The sequence below is a fragment of the Diplotaxodon limnothrissa genome, linkage group LG7 (genome assembly GCF_057381915.1).
Source record: "Diplotaxodon limnothrissa isolate DT_005_m linkage group LG7, D_limnothrissa_male_GT1.1, whole genome shotgun sequence".
NCBI lineage: Eukaryota > Metazoa > Chordata > Actinopteri > Cichliformes > Cichlidae > Diplotaxodon > Diplotaxodon limnothrissa.
In genome coordinates, this window is record NC_140602.1 from 15142562 (window position 1) to 15165967 (window position 23406).

General features: G+C 40.3%; 2 protein-coding genes across 2 annotated transcripts; both read left to right on the forward strand.

Annotated features, from left to right (window-relative positions):
• The first annotated feature begins 2241 nt into the window (after nt 1-2241).
• On the forward strand, nt 2242-6483 carry tph1a (tryptophan hydroxylase 1 (tryptophan 5-monooxygenase) a). Its single transcript, XM_085359300.1, has 11 exons — nt 2242-2331; nt 4105-4239; nt 4340-4523; nt 4610-4710; nt 4803-4870; nt 4952-5148; nt 5252-5387; nt 5472-5598; nt 5709-5804; nt 6026-6159; nt 6309-6483. The coding sequence occupies exons 1-11, from the start codon at nt 2242-2244 to the stop codon at nt 6481-6483; spliced, it is 1443 nt and encodes a 480-aa protein (XP_085215426.1).
• Nucleotides 6484-9868: 3385 nt separating this feature from the next.
• On the forward strand, nt 9869-21379 carry sergef (secretion regulating guanine nucleotide exchange factor). Its single transcript, XM_085359302.1, has 11 exons — nt 9869-9930; nt 10207-10345; nt 10667-10819; nt 14812-14906; nt 15078-15138; nt 15613-15726; nt 15819-15881; nt 16113-16271; nt 16360-16526; nt 18701-18737; nt 21132-21379. The coding sequence occupies exons 1-11, from the start codon at nt 9889-9891 to the stop codon at nt 21317-21319; spliced, it is 1218 nt and encodes a 405-aa protein (XP_085215428.1). The 5' UTR covers nt 9869-9888; the 3' UTR covers nt 21320-21379.
• Nucleotides 21380-23406: the final 2027 nt, after the last annotated feature.

Here is a 23406-nt window from a genome sequence, read left to right on the forward strand (position 1 = left end):
TCAGGAGAACGAACTAGACTGAGCCATCTTATTCATGCTGCACTCTCTGACCCTTGTTGGCTTAAAGCATCTCAGTGCATCTTGAGTCAATTCCCCTCTGAGTGGTGAAGCAGAAACGGCACGAGCCACTAGTCATTGTTAATAAGAGTTTAGATTTTTGTTTAAACGTGATTTAAAAGAAAATTATATTCCCAACATAAGACAGGAGGGGACAGATAAACCGATGCTTTTTAAACTGGATCCAACATGAACTCTAATAGCCTCTGACACTCATTAAACAAAGGGGAGCTGGTCCTGGAGCTGTCAAGATGCAAGGACATCAAAGACATAGACAGGGCCTGTGCAGCATAAAAGTCAGATCTGTGGAAATTATATTATGAGGGAATTTGGATGTGCTCGGTGCTCTGTGTGCAACACCGTCTTACTTGATTCTTGAAAGGTACCGTTCGTTAGAGAGCCCTGAACGATACTGACACACTGTTCATTAGGCTGCTTTCCTCTCCTCGTGCTCAAGAGGCAAGACACAATACTTTGCAGAGGAAAAAAATGTTCCATCTATTAACATTTCTCTAGTGGCCACAATACCTGCCAGAGCACTCTTTATTGCTTTACACAGCAGCAGTCTTCTTAATAACCTTCAACATATTGTGGTGTAAATAAAGAGCCTCTGGATTACAAAGACTTTTATCAGAGGTCTAAATTGCATCATATGGAGATTGATTTATTCTTAAAAAATGATCTGCGCTGATTCCTTCATATTTTATGACATGTTGAATCAGTTTAGTTTTTTTCTAGCAGTGCACCAAAATGACAAACACAGACATATACAAATATATATATAGTGTATTTTTTTAGGTTTTGTTTTTTCTTCCTATTGCTAATAAATACTATTATTATGTTCTTAAAATTAGGATTGAGGAAATTGGGAAATTTAACTTCTAACTTATTACAAATCCTTAGGTTTAAAAAGCTGGGTATCTGAACTTAAACGGTTAACTGACATTTTTATTTCATCTCCCTAAATAAACAACAGAGTTCCTGTTTCAGTGCTTCTTACCATAATGTAACTTAATAAAATTCTGATTTGTTTATGTTCAGCCTGTGTTTTGTTACCCAGGGTGTGCATATTGTGTTTGCACAGTGAAGCAGAAATGTTCACCTTCTACATGGAAGCAATAAGGAGCTTAAGCTAACAGTAAGGTAAACATGTTTACGCGTTCTTTGCTACAAACTTTATGGCCACATCACATCAGTGCGAGTCTTAAGAGGCTGTCAGGTGAACACTTCTAGCTCTATCTTACACAACATCTGAGGAGGAAGTTCCCTTCATTGCCCGCTTGGGTTGTGTAAAGCATCTGTCCGTGTCACGAGTGACACAGCCCAGGACCACCTGAGACAAACAGCATGTGCATTAGCCACATGTATCATCACATTAGATCAGCGAGCAGCTAAAAGAGCTTGCTAAGAGCCAGAGACATGTCACCCGTCCTATGTGTAAGGTGACTAAAGCTTAAGAGTAAACAGTGGTGTTATCTGTTTAAAGTAATGAGGTCTCTCACGTCCAGCGCCGCTTCACCTTGATTCTGTCTGTAGAGGCCTCTGAAGCTCTCTCTGCTTTCTGTCTTGATCTCATTTAAAAAGGTGCATTGTGTTAAAGAATGGAAAGCATGCAGATTATGGCTGTTATGTGCAAGAACTTAGAGGAGCTTATGGTGCGGGATTTCGAAGTGGGGGGGAGCATGTTTGGATCACTGGATGGAAGGCTGGTGGGCTACTTAAATCTTAAACCTCAATCTTTTCTTTGTCTCAGGGTGTCAGCAAGCAATAAGAATGACCTCTGTGTACCAATCTAACATGAGTTCACATTTAACATATTTAGTAATAGCTAAACAATTCAAACATTAAAAGAGAGAGAGAGAGAGCAAAGCTTCCTAATAGGCGTGAAACGTGATTGGTATTCTCCTGGTAAAATCTGATTTCGTGACTGATCGGGCCTTTAGGTGAATTAAAAAGACACCCCTTTCCCCCTAATGATGTGGGCGGTGCTGCTGCTCCTTTTCCATTTGCTGCTTTGGGTGAGCTTATTGCCCCCTCCCTATTTCTCAGTGCGGTTAAATAGCACGGCGCGCCACTCCACTGGGTAGACACCCCACTTTGCAAAGAGGAAAGCCAACTAAATAAAAAGGCCTGAAAGGGGAAAAACAAAAAACAAAAAAAAAACAAGAACAGCAGCACTTTAACATGTACTCAAACAAAATCGAAGGACCACGTAGAGGAAGATCTTTTGACTCTATGAACCTCGGCTTTGAAGAAAAACTGCTGAACAATGAGGTAAGAACTTCACAGAAAGAGAAGAAGGAGGAAGGTTTTATTATTCTATCTTAAAGAAACCCCTTTATCTTCGATCAAATCAATAGAAACAAACAAGATGAAGAACTTTTGCTTTGTTTTGTTTTTAAGTGACTTTTTTGGACAGTGGTGGGGAGATCTGTGCGGGTCATCTTATCGAATAAGCTTTCACTTTGTCGTCAGCGCAGATTAATTTAAGCCGTTTTGTTATACCGTAATTTACGTCAAAGAGTTAAGAGGGTTAAAGAAAGAGAGACATCTGAATTTGGTATGATAAAAGACACTTCAGTGCTCATGCTGAGCACCATTCGCAGACAGAGGAGATAAAAGATAAACCGATCAACCTGCAGTATGTGATGTCTCCAAGCACATGCAAGGGGAAAATAGAAAACGCTGACAGGTACTCCAGGACAATATCGCAGCTGCTTTAGACATGGAGATAAAACGAAAAACACACATGTTTAAACTGGAGTAAAAGAAATCAACGACGTTTAAGGCAGATTTTACAGCGGAACACGTTACTAAATCCTATTAATGTAAAAGCTGGACAAATTATACCCCCATGCATGCAAATGTGATCACACCTGTTTTAAAAAAAAATCTAACATTTTTTATGTTTCTCGTTTATACCCCTGGATTAAAAAAAAAAAATCGTATTTATTTCACAACTATAAAAAGTAAAGTATTTGATGAGGGGAAGCGATGTTCTCCCACTTAACGGCCTAAAAAACGTGCGCGCTGTAGTGATTAAGCGCTTCCCTAACGTGTGGCGAGATTTCAGAGTGGAGGGGAGCTAATAATAGGCTTCCCCGCTCTCCAAATGAGATTGCTGTAAGGCGATTCTTTGAGACAGAGACAAGTTCATCTTCGTTAAACCGAGACGCAAAACGTTGACCTCGGGCAGCGTCCTGATCCAGACTCCATGCACTAATGCTTTCAGGGATACTACCGGCAAGGGCTCACCGAAAACTGGTGTGCCGCGCGGTCTACACCATGTACGAAGGGCGAAATGTGGTAGGAAATAATTTAACTGAATTTAATTGTCTCACGTGAGGGGCGTGATCCTTTTAATCCAGTCTAAACGTTGGACTTTGGCATTATGTACCTATTGTTTGATGACAAATTCGAAAATTTTTGGGGGGGAGCGCGGGTTAATTTTTTTAAAAATACCTCAATAAGCAGTATACAGGTAGAGTAAAGGAGAAGACTTTGGAGTCAATCGAAACAGATTAGTTATTCTGTGCTGTTGGCATCTTAACAGCCTCGCTGCTAAAATCTGAGGCAGGATTAAAATAATTTTCCCCTGGCGTGTGCAGCGCGCACAGGCACGCGTCAACGTGAGAGCGCTATCCGAGGTGCTGAACTGGACAAAGAAGTTGGTCAGCCTTAATCTGAGCCCTGCCTGTGCGCATGCACTGCACTTCCATTACTCATTTTTTACACCAGCGATGTCAAGAAAAAGCCAATGATTCCCTTTAGAGTAACAAATATACCTGCCAGTGTATGTTTTAAAGACTGACTGACTGTCTGCAACTCTTTATATTTATAGGATTATTATTGTTGTTATTTAGGATGGTTTTATAGTCTTAAGTAATTAGAAGCTCTGCATCAAGTCTGTGGATAAGTGCAATATGTAGACTTAATTATTATTTTAAAGCCAGTTTAGATTGGCTAGCAAAAGTTCATTTGCTCCACTGTTTTTTTTCTCCCTATTATACACAACTGAATCTCTCTGTCTTTGTTGATCATTTTCAGATAAACAAGTCAACCTTCACCAAAATTGAAGAAAACAACGAAAAGAAGAATTCATCAGAGAAAGGGAGAGCGACAATCATCTTTTCCTTGAAGAATGAAGTTGGGGGACTTGTAAAGGCACTCAAACTCTTCCAGGTACATCCCCCAAACCCTGCTCCTTTTTACAGAATGACTTGATTGCGACACATTGTTAGCTTTGAAATGAATAAAGAATTCTTTTGTTTTATTCTCGCAGGAAAACCACGTGAACCTTGTACACATTGAGTCCAGGAAATCCAAAAGACGCAACTCTGAGTTTGAAATTTTTGTGGACTGTGACAGCAACCACGAGCAACTGAATGAAATCATCCAGCTGCTGCGGAAGCATGTGAATGTGGTGGATATGGAGCCTCCAGATAACTCCTGTCTACGCGAGGAAGGTGAGAAAGTAGTGAGTGAATACACTCCAGATGCTGAATTAAAGGTACAACATTAAATTTGAGCACCTTTTTTCTTCTGTTCTCAGATATGTATGAAGTACCCTGGTTCCCAAAGAAGATTTCAGACTTGGATAAGTGTGCTAACCGAGTCCTGATGTATGGATCTGAACTGGATGCTGACCATCCGGTACATTATCAACCCGCTGCCTCACTTCAGCAAACAAAACCAAACTCTCTTAAAATGAAGCATTCTTATATTTTTACATTTCTCTTTATCAGGGTTTCAAGGACAATGTCTATCGGAAAAGGCGAAAGTATTTTGCAGATCTTGCCATGGCCTACAAACAGTAAGTTTTGATCTATTTAAATGTCTATTGTATTTAAAAAAAAATCATGATTCTTATGGAGTTTTTTCTGTCTTTTTCCAGTGGAGATCCCATTCCTCGTATTGAGTTCACACAGGAGGAAGTGAAGACTTGGGGTGTTGTGTACAGGGAGCTCAACAAGCTGTACCCTACCCACGCCTGCCGGGAATACTTGAAGAACTTGCCACTGCTGTCCAAATATTGTGAATGTCGGGAGGACAACATCCCTCAGCTGGAAGATGTGTCACGCTTCCTCAGGGGTAAATTATCAATTTTGATTAAAATATTCCTTTGATTTAAATCATTTTGTTCACTTTTAGCGGTGCAATCACTCAATGCAATATATTTTCACTATCTTTCTAGAACGTACTGGATTTACCATCAGGCCTGTGGCAGGTTACCTGTCCCCCCGTGACTTTCTTGCTGGTTTGGCATTCCGCGTTTTCCACTGCACCCAGTATGTGCGGCACAGCTCCGACCCCTTGTACACCCCTGAACCGTGAGTACTAGCCAACACTATATCTAAATATGTAATCTAAATGTTAATTTTGGTTTTAATATTTGGTTTTCTTTTATTATTAAGGGACACATGCCATGAGCTGCTGGGCCACGTCCCGCTGCTGGCAGAGCCCAGCTTTGCTCAGTTTTCTCAGGAGATTGGTCTCGCTTCACTTGGAGCCTCCGATGATTCAGTTCAAAAACTGGCCACTGTAAGAGTCACTGCTGCAATCTTCTTTTCAAACAATATTTATGAAGATATTTCTTTTTTAAAATCCAACAAGGTCGTCCTAATTGCTTGTGTTCTTCTTCTGGGTTGCAGTGCTATTTCTTCACTGTGGAGTTTGGTCTATGCAAACAAGAGGGGCAGCTGCGAGCTTATGGAGCTGGACTTCTGTCATCTATCAGTGAGCTCAAGGTAAAGACATCCAAACAGGATGGTAGGATGGTACAGTGGGCACCTTTATCCAAAGAGCTTTAAAAACACAGACAGAATAGTCTTTTTACGTTACAAACTTGATCATATTCCACCTTAGGACACACAATAAATAATCTTTTTTTGTTGAGAAAATATAGATGCACATTTATTAAATGATCAACTTGTGTTTTCAACATCTCCACTGTGTCTCTCTCTGACAGCATGCGCTCTCTGGTAATGCAAGGATAATGCCTTTCGACCCCAAAATTACATCAAAGCAGGAATGCATCATCACAACGTTTCAGGATGTCTACTTTGTGTCAGACAGCTTTGAGGAGGCCAAAGTCAAAATGAGGTGAGCTTAATTGTAAAGACTGTGTTGTAAAGACTACAACACTCAGCATTTAACTTATACATTATAATATATAGGTAGACCCAGCAAGAATAGCTGTAAGCTTTTTAAGCTAAACTGCTGATAGCATATTATTTAATATTGTGTTTCAGGGAGTTTGCCAAGACCATCAAGCGTCCCTTCACGGTTCGATACAACCCCTACACCCAGAGTGTGGACGTGCTAAAAGACACTCCCAGCATCAACAGTGTGGTGGAGGAGCTGCGACACGAGCTTGACATCGTCGGTGACGCACTCAGCCGGCTGAACAAACACCTGGGTGTCTGACTGCGCACAGTTCACATGGAGTTACACTGACAGTCTGTCATCCCCGGCACTGCTGTAGAGACGTTGCTTGTGTGTTGTCCTTTGCCAGTAACATGAATGTGCGTCGTTTTTTTTTTTGCAAAAATGTTCTGTCGTCTCCACTGCATGGTTTATATAGCTTACACAATTTACAGGTGCACTAGGTATGTTTAGACGCTAACTTTAAGATATTTGACAAACCCAAAGAGCTGCTTAATCTGAGGTACTATTTGGCTTCTATAGTCCAAACAGTTTATGTGCTTTGATGGTACTTCAGTTCACTTTTGAAACACTTCCAGCTGTTACAGACACCTCCAATTGTTATTTCTGCTTTTGTATATGATTGTGTGAGTTTTCTTTTCTTTTTTTTGTAAATCATTTCATTCTTCTTCTTCATGTTTAATACTCCTCTCTTCAGTGAAATGTTTAAAATGTACCTTCTTTGTATTTGTCTTTTGGTGTGTGTGTGTGTAATATTCCTTTTTTGTGTGCTGTTGAGGGAAATTATGAAAGTGACACCTTTAACTAGCTGTTCTTATAAGAATGCTCTTGTGATTGATTATGATCGATTTGACCCATGTCAGCGATTACTTTACAGTGATGATTTTTAATACTTCCTCTTGAATTGAATTCAGTTGTAGAACTCCAGAAATCAAGACATTATTTTTCTACTGTAAAGAAATATAGAAATTAGAACTAGGTTATGAATCAAACAAGAAAAAAAAAGGAAAAAAAAGTCATTTGTGTGTTTATAGCATGCCAAAACAGTTGTTTAATTGTTGATTTATTACTTTTATTAGTTTTTGTGGATGTAACTTTGTTATTGAACCCTGAGGATGCTGCTGCTGTTGATGATAGACATGCAAGATGATGGCAGCGAAGACTCTGAAAGTGATTATAACAATTATTTTGAGGCTGGAGTTTGCAAAATCTCAATAAAGTGTTGCAGAAAAAAATATGCCTTTGATTTGAGAGCCAGGACGCTTATTACCTAATGAAAAAGTCCAACTGGGAACAGAACTTTCCAAGATAGGTAGCAGAAAAATCAATAATGACTCTTAAACGCATTTCGTGGACACGTAAATGGCGTCATACAATTTCATTTTTATTATGTTGTTATTATTATATTATATTTATATTATTTATTTATACTTTGAGGATCTGATGAATGAAGAAAATGAGAAAGAGAGTTAGTGAATCTGGAAGTACAAAGGATTATTAAGGAGAAAGAGGATGAAGACTGGAAAGGTGCTAGGTCCAGATGATAAACGTGGAGATAAAGCACATGCCAGGGTGCAAATAGTGGAACCGCACCAGAGAAATATGTGAGGGTGGCGCAGGACATCTATGAGGACAGCAAGACAGTGGTGGGGGTGGGATAACATCAGAGACTAGCCCTTGTTGTTTTCAGTGGTTGGTGGGCAGACTGACAGAGGTCAGGCAGGAGTCTCTGTGGACAATGATGTTTGCAGACAGAAGTATGATTTGTAGTGAGAGTAGAGCAGGTGGAAGACAGCCTGGAGAGATAGAGGTATGCTCTGGGGAGAAGAGGAATTAAAGTCACTAGAAGGAAGACAGAATAAATATGTGTGAACAGTGAAGATGACAGGAGGAGAGGCAGCAAAGGACAGAGCAGACAGACAGAGCAGAAAACTTACTTTACTGCCCAGCTTAAGAAATTGGTCTGATTTAACACATCAAAACTATAGTTTCAAGAAATGACACACATAATGGTAGCTTATATTTAAAGGTGAATAAAATTAAAACTTAGGCAGCAGCATAATAGTGCTGCCCAGATTATTCTAAATTTGTCACCTGAAGAATTTGATCATTTAGCATTGAAGTTGTTTTTTTGTGAAGCTGTAGTCTCTTCTGCAGTGGCGTTACAATCGATACTGAAATATCGATTCCTCCGATACCAGACATTTATGATCTAGAATTGATTCTCATATTAAAATATCAACATTTTAGTGATTTGAGGTAAATTTGTAGTTTATGATTAACAAGAACACATTGGAGCGTAACTGTATTATTGGGATCCTAGGAACTACTTCCACTAGTTCCACCTGTCGTGGTGATATGTGAAATACGGCTGTATAAATGCATCAGGGCTTATGTGCATCAGGCTTTACAGATCAACGCCAGTAAAACCAAGGAACTGGTGGTAGACTTCCGCAGGCACAAGCATTCTCCACTGCAACCACTGAACATCCAAGGTATGGACATTGAGGCTGTGGACAGCTACAGGTACCTTGGTGTTCATCTGAACAATAGACTGGACTGGACTCATAACTCAGACGCCCTCTACAGGAAAGGGCAGAGCAGGCTGTACCTGCTGCGGAGACTCAGGTCGTTTGGAGTGGAGGGCCCACTCCTGAAGAAATTCTATGACTCTGTTGTGGCTTCTGCTATCTTTTATGGCGTGGTCTGCTGGGGCGGCAGCATCTCTGCTGGGGACAGGAAGAGACTGAACAGGGTGATCCGAAGGGCCAGCTCTGTTCTAGGATGCCCTCTGGACCCAGTGGAGGTGGTGAGTGACAGGAGAACGGCGGCTAAGCTGTCATCCCTGATGGACAACATCTCCCACCCCATGCAGCAGACTGTGACAGCACTGAGCAGCTCCTTCAGTGGGAGACTGCGGCACCCACGGTGTGGGACGGAGAGATTTCGCAGGTCTTTCCTCCCCACTGCTGTCAGACTCCATAATAAAGACTTTAACTGATCAAGCACACACATCCATACATATGCAATAATACTAAGTGCAATAATCCTTTCTGTCATCGTTGTATTTTTACTCAGTTGTATATAGTATTTGTATTTGTATTCTATTTTTATCTTATTGTATATTTATTTTATTTTATTCTACTGTATATAGTATTTTATTTTATTCTATTCTGTACAGTTGTGTACTGTATTTATTCTTATTGTATTCTAATTTTTGCCTCACAACTTTTGCACTGTCCACTTCCTGCTGTGACAAAACAAATTTCCCACGTGTGGGACTAATAAAGGTTATCTTATCTTATCTTATCTTATGTGTGTTTACTCTCTCAATCAGTGATAATGGGTGATAGTAAGGCAAGTCACGTGTGGAGCTATTTCAGCTCCACAAACAGCCGAAACGTGGTTTGGCAAAACCACAAACCTTGTCGAACACAAACAAGTTAATCATAACACAGAATATGATGATGAGTTTATGTTGAGGTGAATAAAAAAATCCACCCATTATTTTACCAGATATTATGTATCTGTATGTTAGATATTGTTAGATATTACATTTCTACAAAGTCATAACTTAGTTTGTAACTTTTGCCACTCATATATCCGTTTTAAGCGCCTTCGCGACAGTGTCGCAAAGCATACTTGAGTGTTTAGCCCAGATACAACATGGAAACACACGCACGGTTGGAGTTTTGTTTACATTCTTGGGTAAGTTTGTTATATTGAACAGTACACTGTAAAAGTCGCGTATATCTGGTTGTGTAATTCCTTTATTTAAATGCAAGGAACAAAGTGACTCTTCAATTGGAAACGCAGAAGACGTAGCACTTTTGCTAACGTTAGCTTAACTAGCGTCCAAACTTACTGTCTTTACAGGTGAGGCGACAAAAAACAGATGTTAACATCTGGTTCACGGTCACCTGAGCACTGATAGTAGTTTTCGGTCTGTCATATACTTTTATTAAGCTGTGCTGTTATTGTCAGGGAGCCAACAGTTACGGGCAACTGAGCCAGGGACATGTAGAGGACCAGGCTTTGCCCCGGCTCTCTAACATTGCTGCCCTACAAAACAGGCCAGTCCGGGCTGTCAGCGGCGGTGGGGGACACTCCGTAGTTATTACCGGTACGTATCCTTTCGTCCTATATTAAACACAAACTTCAGCCCACCAGCGAATGATGTTTGTAGTCTGTTGTGGTATTGTGAGCAAGACCTTCATAAGTCATGTGGCGCCTCCTTCTGGCCAGTGAAATTAATTGTTTGTTTTTATGTTGATAATCTGTTAATGCAAAAATTATGAATGATCTAACAGCAAACGGTAGAAGCAAACTTCCACTCAGTTCAGTCTCGTTTGTTTAAGTAAATGTCTAGAGTGAGTGTACAGGTGTAACTGTCCCAAAAATAACACATCTAAGTAAAATCTTTGATTGTTTCCATGCTGGACAGAGAGTGGCCAGGTGTTTGTGTGTGGACAGAATAACAGAGGCCAGCTGGGACTTGGCCACAGTGGAGACATCGCAACTCTTCAGCACTGCCCCATCCTGAATCAGAGAGTCACAGACATCGCCTGTGGTTGGGATTTTACCCTTCTTCTCACTGGTGAGCAGTCAGCACCGTTTCCTACCAGGAATTTATCCTCATTTCTAGTTGTACTTGGTTTAAGGGTGATATTGCTAGCCAAACCACAGGTGTTTCTTTGGGGCAGGGATAATAGATCTTTTATGGCAATGTTAGTTTTTATTCTAATATAACATTTTATTATATTTGAATAATACAATAGATGAATTGTATATAAAACAAAATAATATAGCTGTGTTATATTAGAAATTTCATTATATTAGATCTAATTTTTCTGAAAGTGCAGATAGAGTGGCTTGCAAAAGTATTCGGCCCCCTTGAACTTCTCCACATATTGTCACATTACAGCCACAAACATGAATCAATTTTATTGGAATTCCACGTGAGACCAATACAAAGTGGTGTACACTTAAGTGGAACAAAAATCATACATGATTCCAAACATTTTTTACAAATAAATAACTGAAAAGTGGGGTGTGCGTTATTATTCAGCCCCGTTTGGTCTGAGTGCTGTTAGTTGCAGAGGTGTGGACTCGAGTCACATGACTTGGACTCGAGTCAGACTCGAGTCATTAATTTTATGACTTTAGACTTGACTTGAAAAAATGTTCTAAGACTTGTGACTTGACTTGGACTTTTACACCAATGACCTGGGACTTGAATTGGACTTGAACCGGTTTACTTGAAAAGACTTGATATTTCACCCCAAATATAAAATTTAACATGCATATTATATAGAGATTGAAAATGTGACGTCATTCAGGGGTAAACCGCAAAGGATTCTGGGAACTCGTGGCAAGAGGTACTAGCGCACGCAGGCTTTCAATTGAAATCAGTCACACAGCGATAAAAAGAAACACAAAAATGTCAAGAAGCCGTTGTATTATTAACTGCAATAGCCGGTCGCATGACAGCCACGGGAAGCCGACGGGTAAAGAGATCGGTTGTTATCGGATTACGTCGTTGAAGAGAAATTGTTCGAGCCATGTTTCCGAAGTAACAAAGAGGCGACGGATGGCCTGGATTGCAGCCATTCAAAGACCAAATATAACGTCCCAGAACACTCCAGCTCACAGGTTAGTCTGCTCCAAGCATTTACACGAAGGTCAGTCTGCTGTTGTAGTTAATGCGTCATTTTCACAACATAACTGGTGATATAGGTTACAAGCAAGTCTGGCGCTGAACAGAAATTGTCGCGTTATGCTCCTTTGTTTATTGTGCATAAATAGTGAATTGTCCTGACACAATATTGCGTTTCGCTTCTGTTATTATGGTACATTGACAAAAACTATACTTTTATTCACAGGATAAAACAGTTTTTTGTATCACTAATTGCCCAGTACGATTACAGCATACAGTATTATTGTCACTGCTACATTTCTGTAACGCTACCAGAAATTATTTCCCCTACTAATTAATTACCATTGAGCTCAAAGGTCCTATTAATAAACGGTTAATGAATGTGTATTTATGAAGACAATTTGTGAGACTGGTAAACTTATGATACGTACGATGGTCTTTCGTTCTACACGGTGCATTTCAAGGTCCTGCACCCATCCGTCGGTAAACTGTACCTGGGCTTGTTGCAGTGACCTGAAGTTACTAAACTTCATGAGTGTGTGCACTCACTCCAAGAACCATATAATTATAAATATGCATATAAATGTGCTACAATGAGATAGCTGACTTCATCTAACTAGCAAATGTTGTCCAGGCTACGTTGGTGATGCAGTTTTTTTTAATATGTATGATATTTTTGTCATGCGATTTTTAAAGCCGGTCCTACAACCGCATCCAAGAATAACATGCAGCTTATCTCAGAACTGTCGGTGAAAATTATTCTTGGAGCTAGGTTTAATTGAGCTGCATTTTAAAGAGGTGCAATTTCACAATTTGTGTATATTTTCTAAGTTCACTATTTTGTCATGTGTTGAGAAAAACACAGCTTTTAAAATTACATGGTCTAATATTTACATTTAGCATAACTGCAACATTCTTTTTTCTTTTTTTTTTTTAAAGACTCGAAAGGACTTGAAATTCAAAATTTCAGACTTGTGACTTGACTCGGACTTTTACACCAGTGACTTGAGACTCGACTCTGACTTGCCTGACATTACTTGAGACTTGACTTGAGACTTGAGGATAAAGACTTGAGACTTACTTGAGACTTGCAAAACAATGACTTGGTCCCACCTCTGGTTAGTTGCCCATAGACATTGCCTGATGAGTGCTAATGACTAAATAGAGTGCACCTGTGTGTAATCTAATGTCAGTACAAATACAGCTGCTCTGTGACGGCCTCAGAGGTTGTCTAAGAGAATATTGGGAGCAACAACACCATGAAGTCCAAAGGACACACCCCACTTTGCAGTTTTTTTACAAATAAATAACTGCAAAGTGGGGTGTGTGTAATTATTCAGTCCATACTTTGTAGAACCACCTTTTGCTGCAATAACAGCTGCCAGTCTTTTAGGGTATGTCTCTACCAGCTTTGCACATCTACAGACTGAAATCTTTGCCCATTCTTCTTTGAAAAACAGCTCCAGCTCAGTCAGATTAGATGGACAGCGTTTGTGAACAGCAGTTTTCAGATCTTGCCACAGATTCTCGATTGGTTTTAGATCTGGACTTTGACTGGGCCATTCTAACACATGGATATGTTTTGTTTTAAACCATGCCATTGTTGCCCTGGCTTTGTTTAGGGTAGTTGTCCTGCTGGAAGGTGAACCTTCGCCTCAGTCTCAAGTCTTTTGCAGACTCCAAGAGGTTTTCTTCCAAGATTACCCTGTATTTGGCTTCATCCATCTTCCCATCAACTCTGACCAGCTTCCCTGTCCCTGCTGAAGATAAGCACCACCAGAGCATGATGCTGCCACCACCATATTTGACAGTGGGGATGGCGTTCAGAGTGATGTGCAGTGTTAGTTTTCCGCCACACATAGCGTTTTGCATTTTGGTCTCATCTGACCAGAGCACTTTCTTCCACATGTTTGCTGTGTCCCCCACATGGCTTGTGGCAAACTGCAAACGGGACTTCTTATGGTTTTCTGTTAACAATGGCTTTCTTCTTGCCACTCTTCCATAAAGGCCAACTTTGTGCAGTGCACGACTAATAGTTGTCCTATGGACAGATTCCCCCACCTGAGCTGTAGATCTCTGCAGCTCGTCCAGAGTCACCATGGGCCTCTTGGCTGCATTTCTGATCAGCGCTCTTCTTGTTCGGCCTGTGAGTTTAGGTGGACGACCTTGTCTTGGTAGGTTTACAGTTGTGCTATACTCCTTCCATTTCTGAATGATCGCTTGAACAGTGCTCCGTGGGATGTTCAAGGCTTGGGAAATCTTTTTGTAGCCTAAGCCTGCTTTAAATTTCTCAATAACTTTATCCCTGACCTGTCTGGTGTGTTCTTTGGACTTCATGGTGTTGTTGCTCCCAATATTCTCTTAGACAACCTCTGAGGCCGTCACAGAGCAGCTGTATTTGTACTGACATTAGATTACACACAGGTGCACTCTGTTTAGTCATTAGCACTCATCAGGCAATGTCTATGGGTAACTGACTGCACTCAGACCAAAGGGGGCTGAATAATAACGCAAATCCCACTTTTCAGTTATTTATTTGTAAAAAGAAATGTTTGGAATCATGTATGATTTCCGTTCCACTTCTCACGTGTACACCACTTTGTATTGGTCTTTCAGGTGGAATTCCAATAAAATTGATTCATGTTTGTGGCTGTAATGTGACAAAATGTGGGAAAGTTCAAGGGGGCCGAATACTTTTGCAAGCCACTGTATATTATCCTTAGACCATTATGATACATGTGTTTCTAGAAAAAGGGTGGAAAAAAAACTAACTCACATTCATTGCTATATTGTCAAAAAAAAAAACCCTACATATTTAACAGAATGGGAATAACGGAGGACACCTTAACTACTTTCCACTCATCCAAAAGCGTAATTTTTCAGTGTGTCTTAGTTAAAGGCATATTTCTTTTCTTGTTATGGCACACTCTCAGACGGTGGGCAACTATTAGCATGTGGTTCCAATGCATTTGGGCAACTGGGTGTTGGAGAGACTGTGACACACTCAGCAGTTCTACTGGTTGTTGAGGTGAGAACACGTTGGGGGTGCAGTTTTTATAAAGTAAAGTTTTTAATTTATTTTTTTAAAATATCCATTCAATACATCTTGAGTGATCTACATTAGTATAAATGATCTTTACTTACCTGTCATCTTAATCACTTTCATTAAGGCAGATGTCATTGTGCTGTTTGTTGACAGAATCTGAAGGAGCCACTAGTTAGTGTAGCAGCAGGACTCCGACACTCACTTGCTGTTACTGGTAAGGTAGCATTGTGAACGGCCCTCGTTTTTTTTAACATCTGCCAAAGTGGTTACATGATTGGTTTTTTGCCTGTCTTTTTGTTTCTTTGTCTTTATGTTTCTTAGCTGTATTTATAATATATAAATATATATATATATATATATATATATATATATATATATATATATATATATATATATATATATATATATATATATATATATATATATATATATATATATATACACACACACACACAAACAGCCAAACCACGTTTCGGCTGTTTGTGGAGCTGAAATAGCCTTTTATCAAATTTAAACTTTGGCTTGATGTTCTCAAGAAAATACCATAAACCAGTCTGCAACCAGATATCTTTCATCTCATAGGACTTAGTGCATGCAGGGAATTTTCAGTCTTGGTGGAGGTATGCACTCTGACTGCTCCTGTTTTTCATGTGAAGCTATAAATCCTGTAATTCTGTTTGACTTTCAGGCTCAGGCTGTGTTTATCAGTGGGGAACTGGTCTTTTCAGTTATGCTAAGAGAGCATTCAGTCCACATGCTGTCCCATCTCACTTTAACTCTAAGGTGCCCTGTCTGGTACCAGGTAACGTAAATTGTACTGAACATAAATAATTAATAATTTATTCTATTATTGGTGATTTGTAGATGTGACAGATATTTATGACCTTGTTGCAGGTCTGGATCAAAGAATATCACACCGGGTAACTGCAGGGTCAGCACACTGTGTGTGCCTTACAGGTAGGATGGTAGTGAGTTGCTTCAATATGTTCTGCAATAATAAGCTATGTATTTTGCACTGCTCATTCATAGGGACAATTTACACACATAAGCACACTTCTTTATCATACATCAAGTCTGCCCTCTCTGATGTCCTGTAATTAGTTCACCAGAGCATCTCAATTGCTGTTCTGCTTTTTTGCTGCTGCTTGTGCTGAATGAAGAGTAATGCTGTCGCTGTCATGTGTGCAGGAGATGGCGATTTGTTTCTGTGGGGAAGCAACAAGCATGGTCAGCTGACCACCACAGAGCCCTTCCTGTCTTCTCCCACTCTTCTGAAGCGATCTCTGCTGGATGGAGAAAAAGTGATAAATGTGTGGAGCGGCTGGACTCATAATGTTGCTCAGACAGGTACTCGGGTCTGTGATGTTCAGTAGTTTTTACAGGATTTAGAGGACAGTTGCCCAAACTGAAAAAGCAATCCCATTATCTGTTTCAGAGAGCGGGAGAGTGTTCACATGGGGAAGGGGAAATTATGGACAGCTGGGCCGTCAAATATCAGCCAGTGAGGACACAGAGCAGCAGCCAGCTGGCCCTGCGGCACAAGGTGGCACCCAGGAGGTTGGACTCCCTGCAGAGGTTGAAAACCTTTGTGGAGCAACACAGGTAGGAGTGTTTAGCACTTCGCCAGATGGCAGAACCTATAGCTGTGCTGCAATCAGTAACAATTAAATGTTTTCTTGACTTGTGTTTGGATTGTTGGTCTTGAGGATAGTGCTTTGTTGAAAATGCCAGTAGACGTCCAGCAGGAGGCAGCAGACAGTTACAGTTAAAGTAGCTGTTGATTGTTTAGTATAAGGCGAAGCATGTTTCCCCTGAACAGAAGGTTCTTAATGATTTGGATAATTATCTCTTATGTACAAAGCATACTCGCACTGTCATTATAGTTCAGCAGGGGGAAAAAAACGACTTGTGTTTATCAGTGAAGGCAGTTTTCTCTACTCCCGTAAGGACAATTACATGTGAATGGGATTGTAGCAACTAACCTGTAGTCTAAATAGTGACAATATGGTCATTGCCAATGAAGCAAATGTCAGGGACAAACAAGGACAAGCGCTCCTTTCATCTTTCCACTGCGCACAGATCATTGCAACAACACACAAGGTGTCAAAGCTTTGTCACCTTGTGTGTTGAGCGTGAAGTAAGATGAATTGGCTGAGTGGGATATGAATCACTCAGGCCACACTACTTTGTTAAAGCACTGTACATATACACTGACTGGCCACTTTTTAGGTACATCTACCAACAGCCAATCACATGACACCAACTGATGTATGAAGACGTGGTCAGGACGATGTGCTAAGGTTCAAACTGAACATCTGAATGTGAAAGAAAGGTCATGTAAGTGACTTTGAATGTGACATGGCTGTTAGTGCCAGGAGGGAGCCATGTGAGCATTACTGATGGACAAATTTCAACCCGTCAGTGGTTCATGATCAGTGGGTCAGTTTCAGTTAATCACTTGTTTTCTTTGTCAAATAAAGTGCTACATGCAAAATTCTATATTTTGCTACAAAAATGGGAATTCTGTACACTTATTTATTGGTTAAAGTGCAAACATACATGTAAATACAGTGAATAAGGAAAAAACTGCGTTTGCACCTTTCTAACGAAGCTTAAAGTTGATATTTGTTATGGCTGCCTTTATTCTTTAACACTGCCTGAACTCTCTTAGGGAAGCTTTGTTGTAATTTCTGCAAGTAGTCTTCAGGAACAGTTCTCCAGGACCTTTGAAGGACCTTCAGACTAACTGTCATTCTGTTCTGTTCCCACACTGCTTCAATAATGTTGAGGTCTGGGCAGAGGGGAGGCCAATCCATGACCGATGGTGTCCCTGTACATGAGCTCAGTTAATCACATGCCCATCTCTTGCATGTTTTTCTATCCATCTATGCTTTTATTGTTTTCAGGATCGTTGTCATTGTGAAAACTAAAGCTGTTGCTAATTAGATGCGTTCCAGATAGTTCTGCATGACAAATCAAAATTTGACAGTACTTTCCATCAATTTTGACAAGAGCCACTGGCTAATGTGCACACCCAAGCCATGACACAACCTCCACTTTTCTTTTCTTTTTTTTACAGATGGCTGCAAACACTCACTGTTGTACCTCTATCCTGACCTCCTCCATGCAAATTGACAGTTATTTGAACTTTGAAAGACCTTCAAAAAACCTGGAGAACTATTGCTCAAGACTGCTTGCAAGACAGATTGCAAGAAAGTCTGGCTCTTTGGAAACAAAATATAAAGAAATGAGGGGTGGCTCAAGACAGTACTTTAATTGCATTTAACAGCCATGCAGTGGACTGTGTCTCATATGCAGGATTCAATTAGCATTTAAGCATGTCCACTCAATTCTTGTCATACTTGTGAAGGGGGAAGCAGGAGAAAAGGCCATTAAAATCTAAAAGGTTTCGGTCAGCAAAGGGCAAGACTGTATAAGCATCCTCAAATGGCTGCATTAACTCCTCCAGCAAGCCCAGCAGTGGCTTTTAAGAGTTATGAATCAGTTGGGTCTCTGCTATAGTTTCAATTTATATTATGCGCTAAAGGGAATCGTATGCTGGAGTACCAAACGTATGTAAAGATGTGGAAAAAAAATCATTATTAAATTATCAAATTTTAAAATTAAATCTAAGTGGCTTTATCTTGTCATTTTATTTAATTTGTAAGGGAGAATGCGATTAATTCAATTGTCAGTATCATATGTCATTGAATATTAGAGTCTTAAAATTGCACATTTGCTTTTCAACATGTATTTAAAAGTTATTTTCTCCACAGATTTGCTGTGGATCAGAACATAACCTTGCTACTGTAGGTGAGTGTGTTCTCTCAAAAATGTCCTTGCAGTTTCTTCACTTTTCTCCTAACTTATTATTCACATAATGCACAAGTGCACTCAACATTTCCATAGGAAACAAAAGCCTTTTATGAAAAATTAAAAGCAAAGTTTGAACTTACTGGGTTCTTTAAATTCTCATGGCTGAAATGAGAGACATCCTCAATGGCCTGAGGTGACTCTGGCTGTGTTTGCGTGAAGTAATGTAGAAGACACATCGGTGAGGCTAAACTATTTCAAGCTGCCCTCACCCCTACTAAAAAGTTAGTAAGGGAGCTGTCTAATGCATTACAGTGTTAACAATTAATCCTTGTAAAGCTGCAGAGCATTTCTGAGGTCAGCTCATTGCTCAGTGGCTATTGCATGAGGATGTAATTACAGTGTGGATAGATGGATATCATTGACAGAAGCAATTACCCGAACAGGCCTGTAAAGGGGATGAATTAACCAGATGCCCATTTACAGGCAAGTTTTTCCAGTCATATGTTTGTAGAACGATCTCCCTTTGTCTGCTTAACCGCTGAACAGACTCCGCACACTCACATGCATCCCTCAAAGAGAACTGAACAAAGATAGACATGTCTGACTGCTTGTTTGCGATCGCTCATTAGATTAAATGTGCTTTTATTCTTGCCAGGCCTGCCAAAAGTCTCCTGCTTTTCTATAGTAACCAGCTAGGCATGTAAAAGGGTTTTTGGAAGTAAAATCTATCACATTAATTTTTGAACACTGACCCAGTTTTTTTTACATGAGCACGAATATAAATATCACAGATTATCACTGAAATACAGGCGCATGCTTCCATAAGAGAGGAAACTGTGAACATCGGTGGTGTTTCTGCAAGCATCCATGCCATTCACTGGTGTTAATCTCACTAATTGATAGCGATAATGAATGTGCGATTCTAATTTGAATATGTGGAAATTGTCCATCATCCATAGTTCGCAAGAAGCACTTTGAAAAAGTTGAGTTATGGGCCGTGAAGGCAGAACTAGCAAATAGAGGTCTCATCTGAACCTCCAGCATCTCAATCTTCTGCCACGCTCACCTCTCTTCCTCCTCCTGTCTGACGTGTGGTGGCAGGAGCAATGAAATAGCAAAACAGGATTGGAAGCGCAGACCTGAGTGCTGCTATTTCGGGTGCTGAAGTAGGTCAGGCAGAAAGGAACGGAGAGCATTGCATGCTGCTTATGATATCTGTTGCCTGCTCATCCTTTGCTCATTAGAACCTGAGCAAGTTCTCCTGGTGTGTGAAAATCATCAGCGGTGGTCAGAGGTAGGGAGATGGGTCAAAGACTCTGTGGCCACAGCTCAGCCAATCTGAGGAAAGATTTTTGGTTCATGTGAACATTTTTCCACTTAATGGGATTGTAGAAGCACGAACACCTTAAATTAGAGCTGTATCTGTAGAATGATGCAAGTCACACTAAAAAAAAAGGCAACCTCCGCAGACTGTGTCACTGTGGCGTTGTTATTTGGGTGTGAAATTTTAAATTGACAAATTTCAAAAACAAATAACAGCATTTGTTTGCATGCACAAATGGCCTTTTGGTTTGAGATTCCTTATTTTTTTTTATTATCCTTTTGTCGTGCAGAATATTATGCAGACACTTTGTTGCCATGGAAACACTGATGTGCTATACTCCAGTCAGTGAGCCCATGAATTAAGCACAGCACCAAAATAAAGATTTTTTTCTTCCCAATGAACCAAATGTTTCAACACATTTAGTCCAATAATACTTTCTGAACACTAAATCAAAGAAAAGGTGTCAGTCCAGTCGTAAATACATGCACTGTCTTTAAGACGGGCACTACATGCATGTTTGTAACGCATAAGCGGTTTCTGGCAAACTGTCACATTGGCATGAGCTGCTTGGCATGGCATCGAGGTCTGTGAACTGGTGAAAACATATGCGTCTTTCTGGCAAGCGCTGCGGCTTTTCGGGGACGAGCTGAAAACGCAGACAAAGACAAAGACAACCTCGCGATGAAACAAATGAAAAGATGACACGAAAGGCACACGACTGCAGTACGGGGAGAGCTTGAAGATGTGTTACCCTTGAGAAAGCAAGCTCGCTTCTGTTGTCATGGCAATGGAGCCTGTTAGGTAACTGTGTTGCCATGGCACGTGTCTCCTCGGTGATGCAGACCTGACCACACCCACCGATAGGCTCTCCAGCTGTGAAGAGCAGCGAGGCTTTGTTATTGACCAAGTGTCAGGGTGGGGAACAGGAGCTGTGTGTGTTTTCTTTTGCACCCTGTTTTTTTGTAATCCAGGATGCTGATTTTAGCCTACATTGTACACACTGTACTACAGCTCCCTCATTCTTTCTCCTGTCAGTTACACTGACCCATGATCCTTCTCCCTTTCAGGGGGAAGTCTCTTCTCGTGGGGCTGGAATGAACATGGAATGTGCGGAGACGGCTCGCAGGCCAACGTCTTTCATCCACAGCTCGTTCCTGGTCTAAGACCTGTTCTCATTGGCTGCGGAGCCGGACACTCCATGGCAGTTTGCGCTGCAACGACCGGCACAGAAAAAAATTCTGCACCACTCGAGTAACGCTGGAGCAGGGACATTTATTCTGCATGACAATCAGAGGCTATAAAAAGCGAATGCTTTGGGGAGTTAACACATTTGTGTTTTAGTGGTTTATCGGTGCCCTGTGAAACCCACGTGCGATCATTTTAAGTGCCCTTGACTCAACACTAACTTTCACATGTTAAAAGGCTACCTGAGCTACTTGAAGCGGTCACACTTTAATCTGCAGTTTGTCATAAATATCCTTGTATGGTTCTGTGATTTATGTTTCATGTGGCCATAATTTGTCTATGATGGACACGATGGGGTCAATGGCTTTGCAGGGTATGGCCACGCCTGTAGCTGCAACTCCACCTGACGTGTTTGCCTTCCTCAATGAAGCTGTTACAGGTCATATGAGGGATGGGCTAGACTAGTGTTACAGCTCCATCTTCTCATGTCAGGGGTTTTATTGCTGTGATCTTGAATGTCAGGAGGCAGTCAATCTCAGCAATCCATGGTGAAAAATTCTCTGTCATGTGATGTACCACTCGCACATACACACAACAGCATTTTATTTTCCATTTTTCTACTGGTCTATCAATTATTTATGCCTTTGCCCATCTGTGTCATATTCTTTGATTTTCTGTTTGTCTGATTTGCACCACTTTCATACTTCATTAATCTTGGAAGAAACTCATCCACTGGACATGACCCAACCTACATATTTATAAGGAGTAGACCTCCGCAGTGCAGCACCTGGATACCAACTGCAGTTGTTAAGGCAGTGCCTTTGAGAAAGGCAGTGAAGGTACTCAGAAAAGCTGATGCCGACTTTTCCGTGACTTTCTTTTATATGAAAATTTTTACTTTAAATGTTCATATAAGTTAAATGTGGAAACATTAAAAAATGTTAAAGTGCTTTTACCAGGATTATGTTCGGGATGGGAAAATAAATGGACACTCGCTGAAAAGTGATAATTTCTGTGGTTCTTTTTTATTTATCACTATTGTACAAGTCTGAACTGTATTGGTCAAAAAAGACACAAAAATCCCTAAACAACAAACCAATCAGAACGACCACTGAACACCTTATTGAGATAACTAACCACAAAATGCACGGTGTTCAAAACACACACTCTGAAATCGCACCAAATGCCACAAATTAGTTGCCTCTAAGTTGTGTAATTGATTCTGTTTCATGATAATAGCTTTCTTTCTTGCTTTCTGTCTTACATGTATTATAACTTGACCAGCACACAGTCCCCCCAGCTCTATTGACATATTCAGATCTGCTGTACCAGACTGCACTCAGATCTCAGCAAGTGGTTGGCAGTGTGTTTGCAGTTGTTTGGTAAAAAGTTGGTCCCTTCTCACTAACTTTGTCTACACAAACAGTGGATCAGGACTCTGTATCTTTAACTAGGTTATGCTCGTTGCTTGCCTTTAGAAGCTGATCAGCACTGGGGTCGATGCTGCGTACACGTGCTTTCAAGTACTGAGCTGATGCTTGTTTTCAATGTGCTGGTGACTGATGGTTAATTTAAAAGAAAATGCATATTGTTTCATCGTCGTGTTGGTTAAGCTGTAATCCTGAATGGTAAGAAGAATTTACATAACAGAGGCACTTGTCCAGTATGATGAGGATAATGGTTTGGTATTAGTTAGTATTACATACCAATGTAGCAATTTGGATGTGTCCAAAAAAAATGATGAAGAGGTATAATCCAATTATACGTGATTGTCAATTAAACAATTATTTAAATGCCTGTGCTTTGATACGAGAATGCATGTTATATAGGAGCCGTCTTTGATAATCAAAGTACAACTGCATACCATCATTCAGTAAATAAAAATCTGTCATTTCGTTCCTACCTACCCTGCAAAACCAAGATTTGCATCACAAACTATTATTATTGTAACAGCACAACTTGCCATTTTAATGCCTCTTTAATACAAGGTAAGAGTGGTGTGTTTTTTAGTTTTTTTAAAGTTTTTTTTTAAAGCATGACATTATTATTACTATATTGTTGTGGACATTATCTTTGATGCATGAAAACATATCGAAGGAATGTTAAAGGTTCACTGGTGCAAAACAGTGCAAAAGTCTACAAAGGTGTGACGATGAC

Coding starts and splice junctions, on each gene's coding strand:
- sergef (XM_085359302.1), top strand. CDS start 9,889: ATGGAAACACACGCACGGTTGGAGTTTTGTTTACATTCTTGG. Junction 15,882..16,112: donor ACACTGTGTGTGCCTTACAG/GTAGGATGGTAG, acceptor TCATGTGTGCAG/GAGATGGCGATTTGTTTCTG. Junction 16,272..16,359: donor TCATAATGTTGCTCAGACAG/GTACTCGGGTCT, acceptor TATCTGTTTCAG/AGAGCGGGAGAGTGTTCACA.
- tph1a (XM_085359300.1), top strand. CDS start 2,242: ATGTACTCAAACAAAATCGAAGGACCACGTAGAGGAAGATCTTTTGAC. Junction 4,524..4,609: donor CTCCTGTCTACGCGAGGAAG/GTGAGAAAGTAG, acceptor TTCTGTTCTCAG/ATATGTATGAAGTACCCTGG. Junction 6,160..6,308: donor GAGGCCAAAGTCAAAATGAG/GTGAGCTTAATT, acceptor ATTGTGTTTCAG/GGAGTTTGCCAAGACCATCA.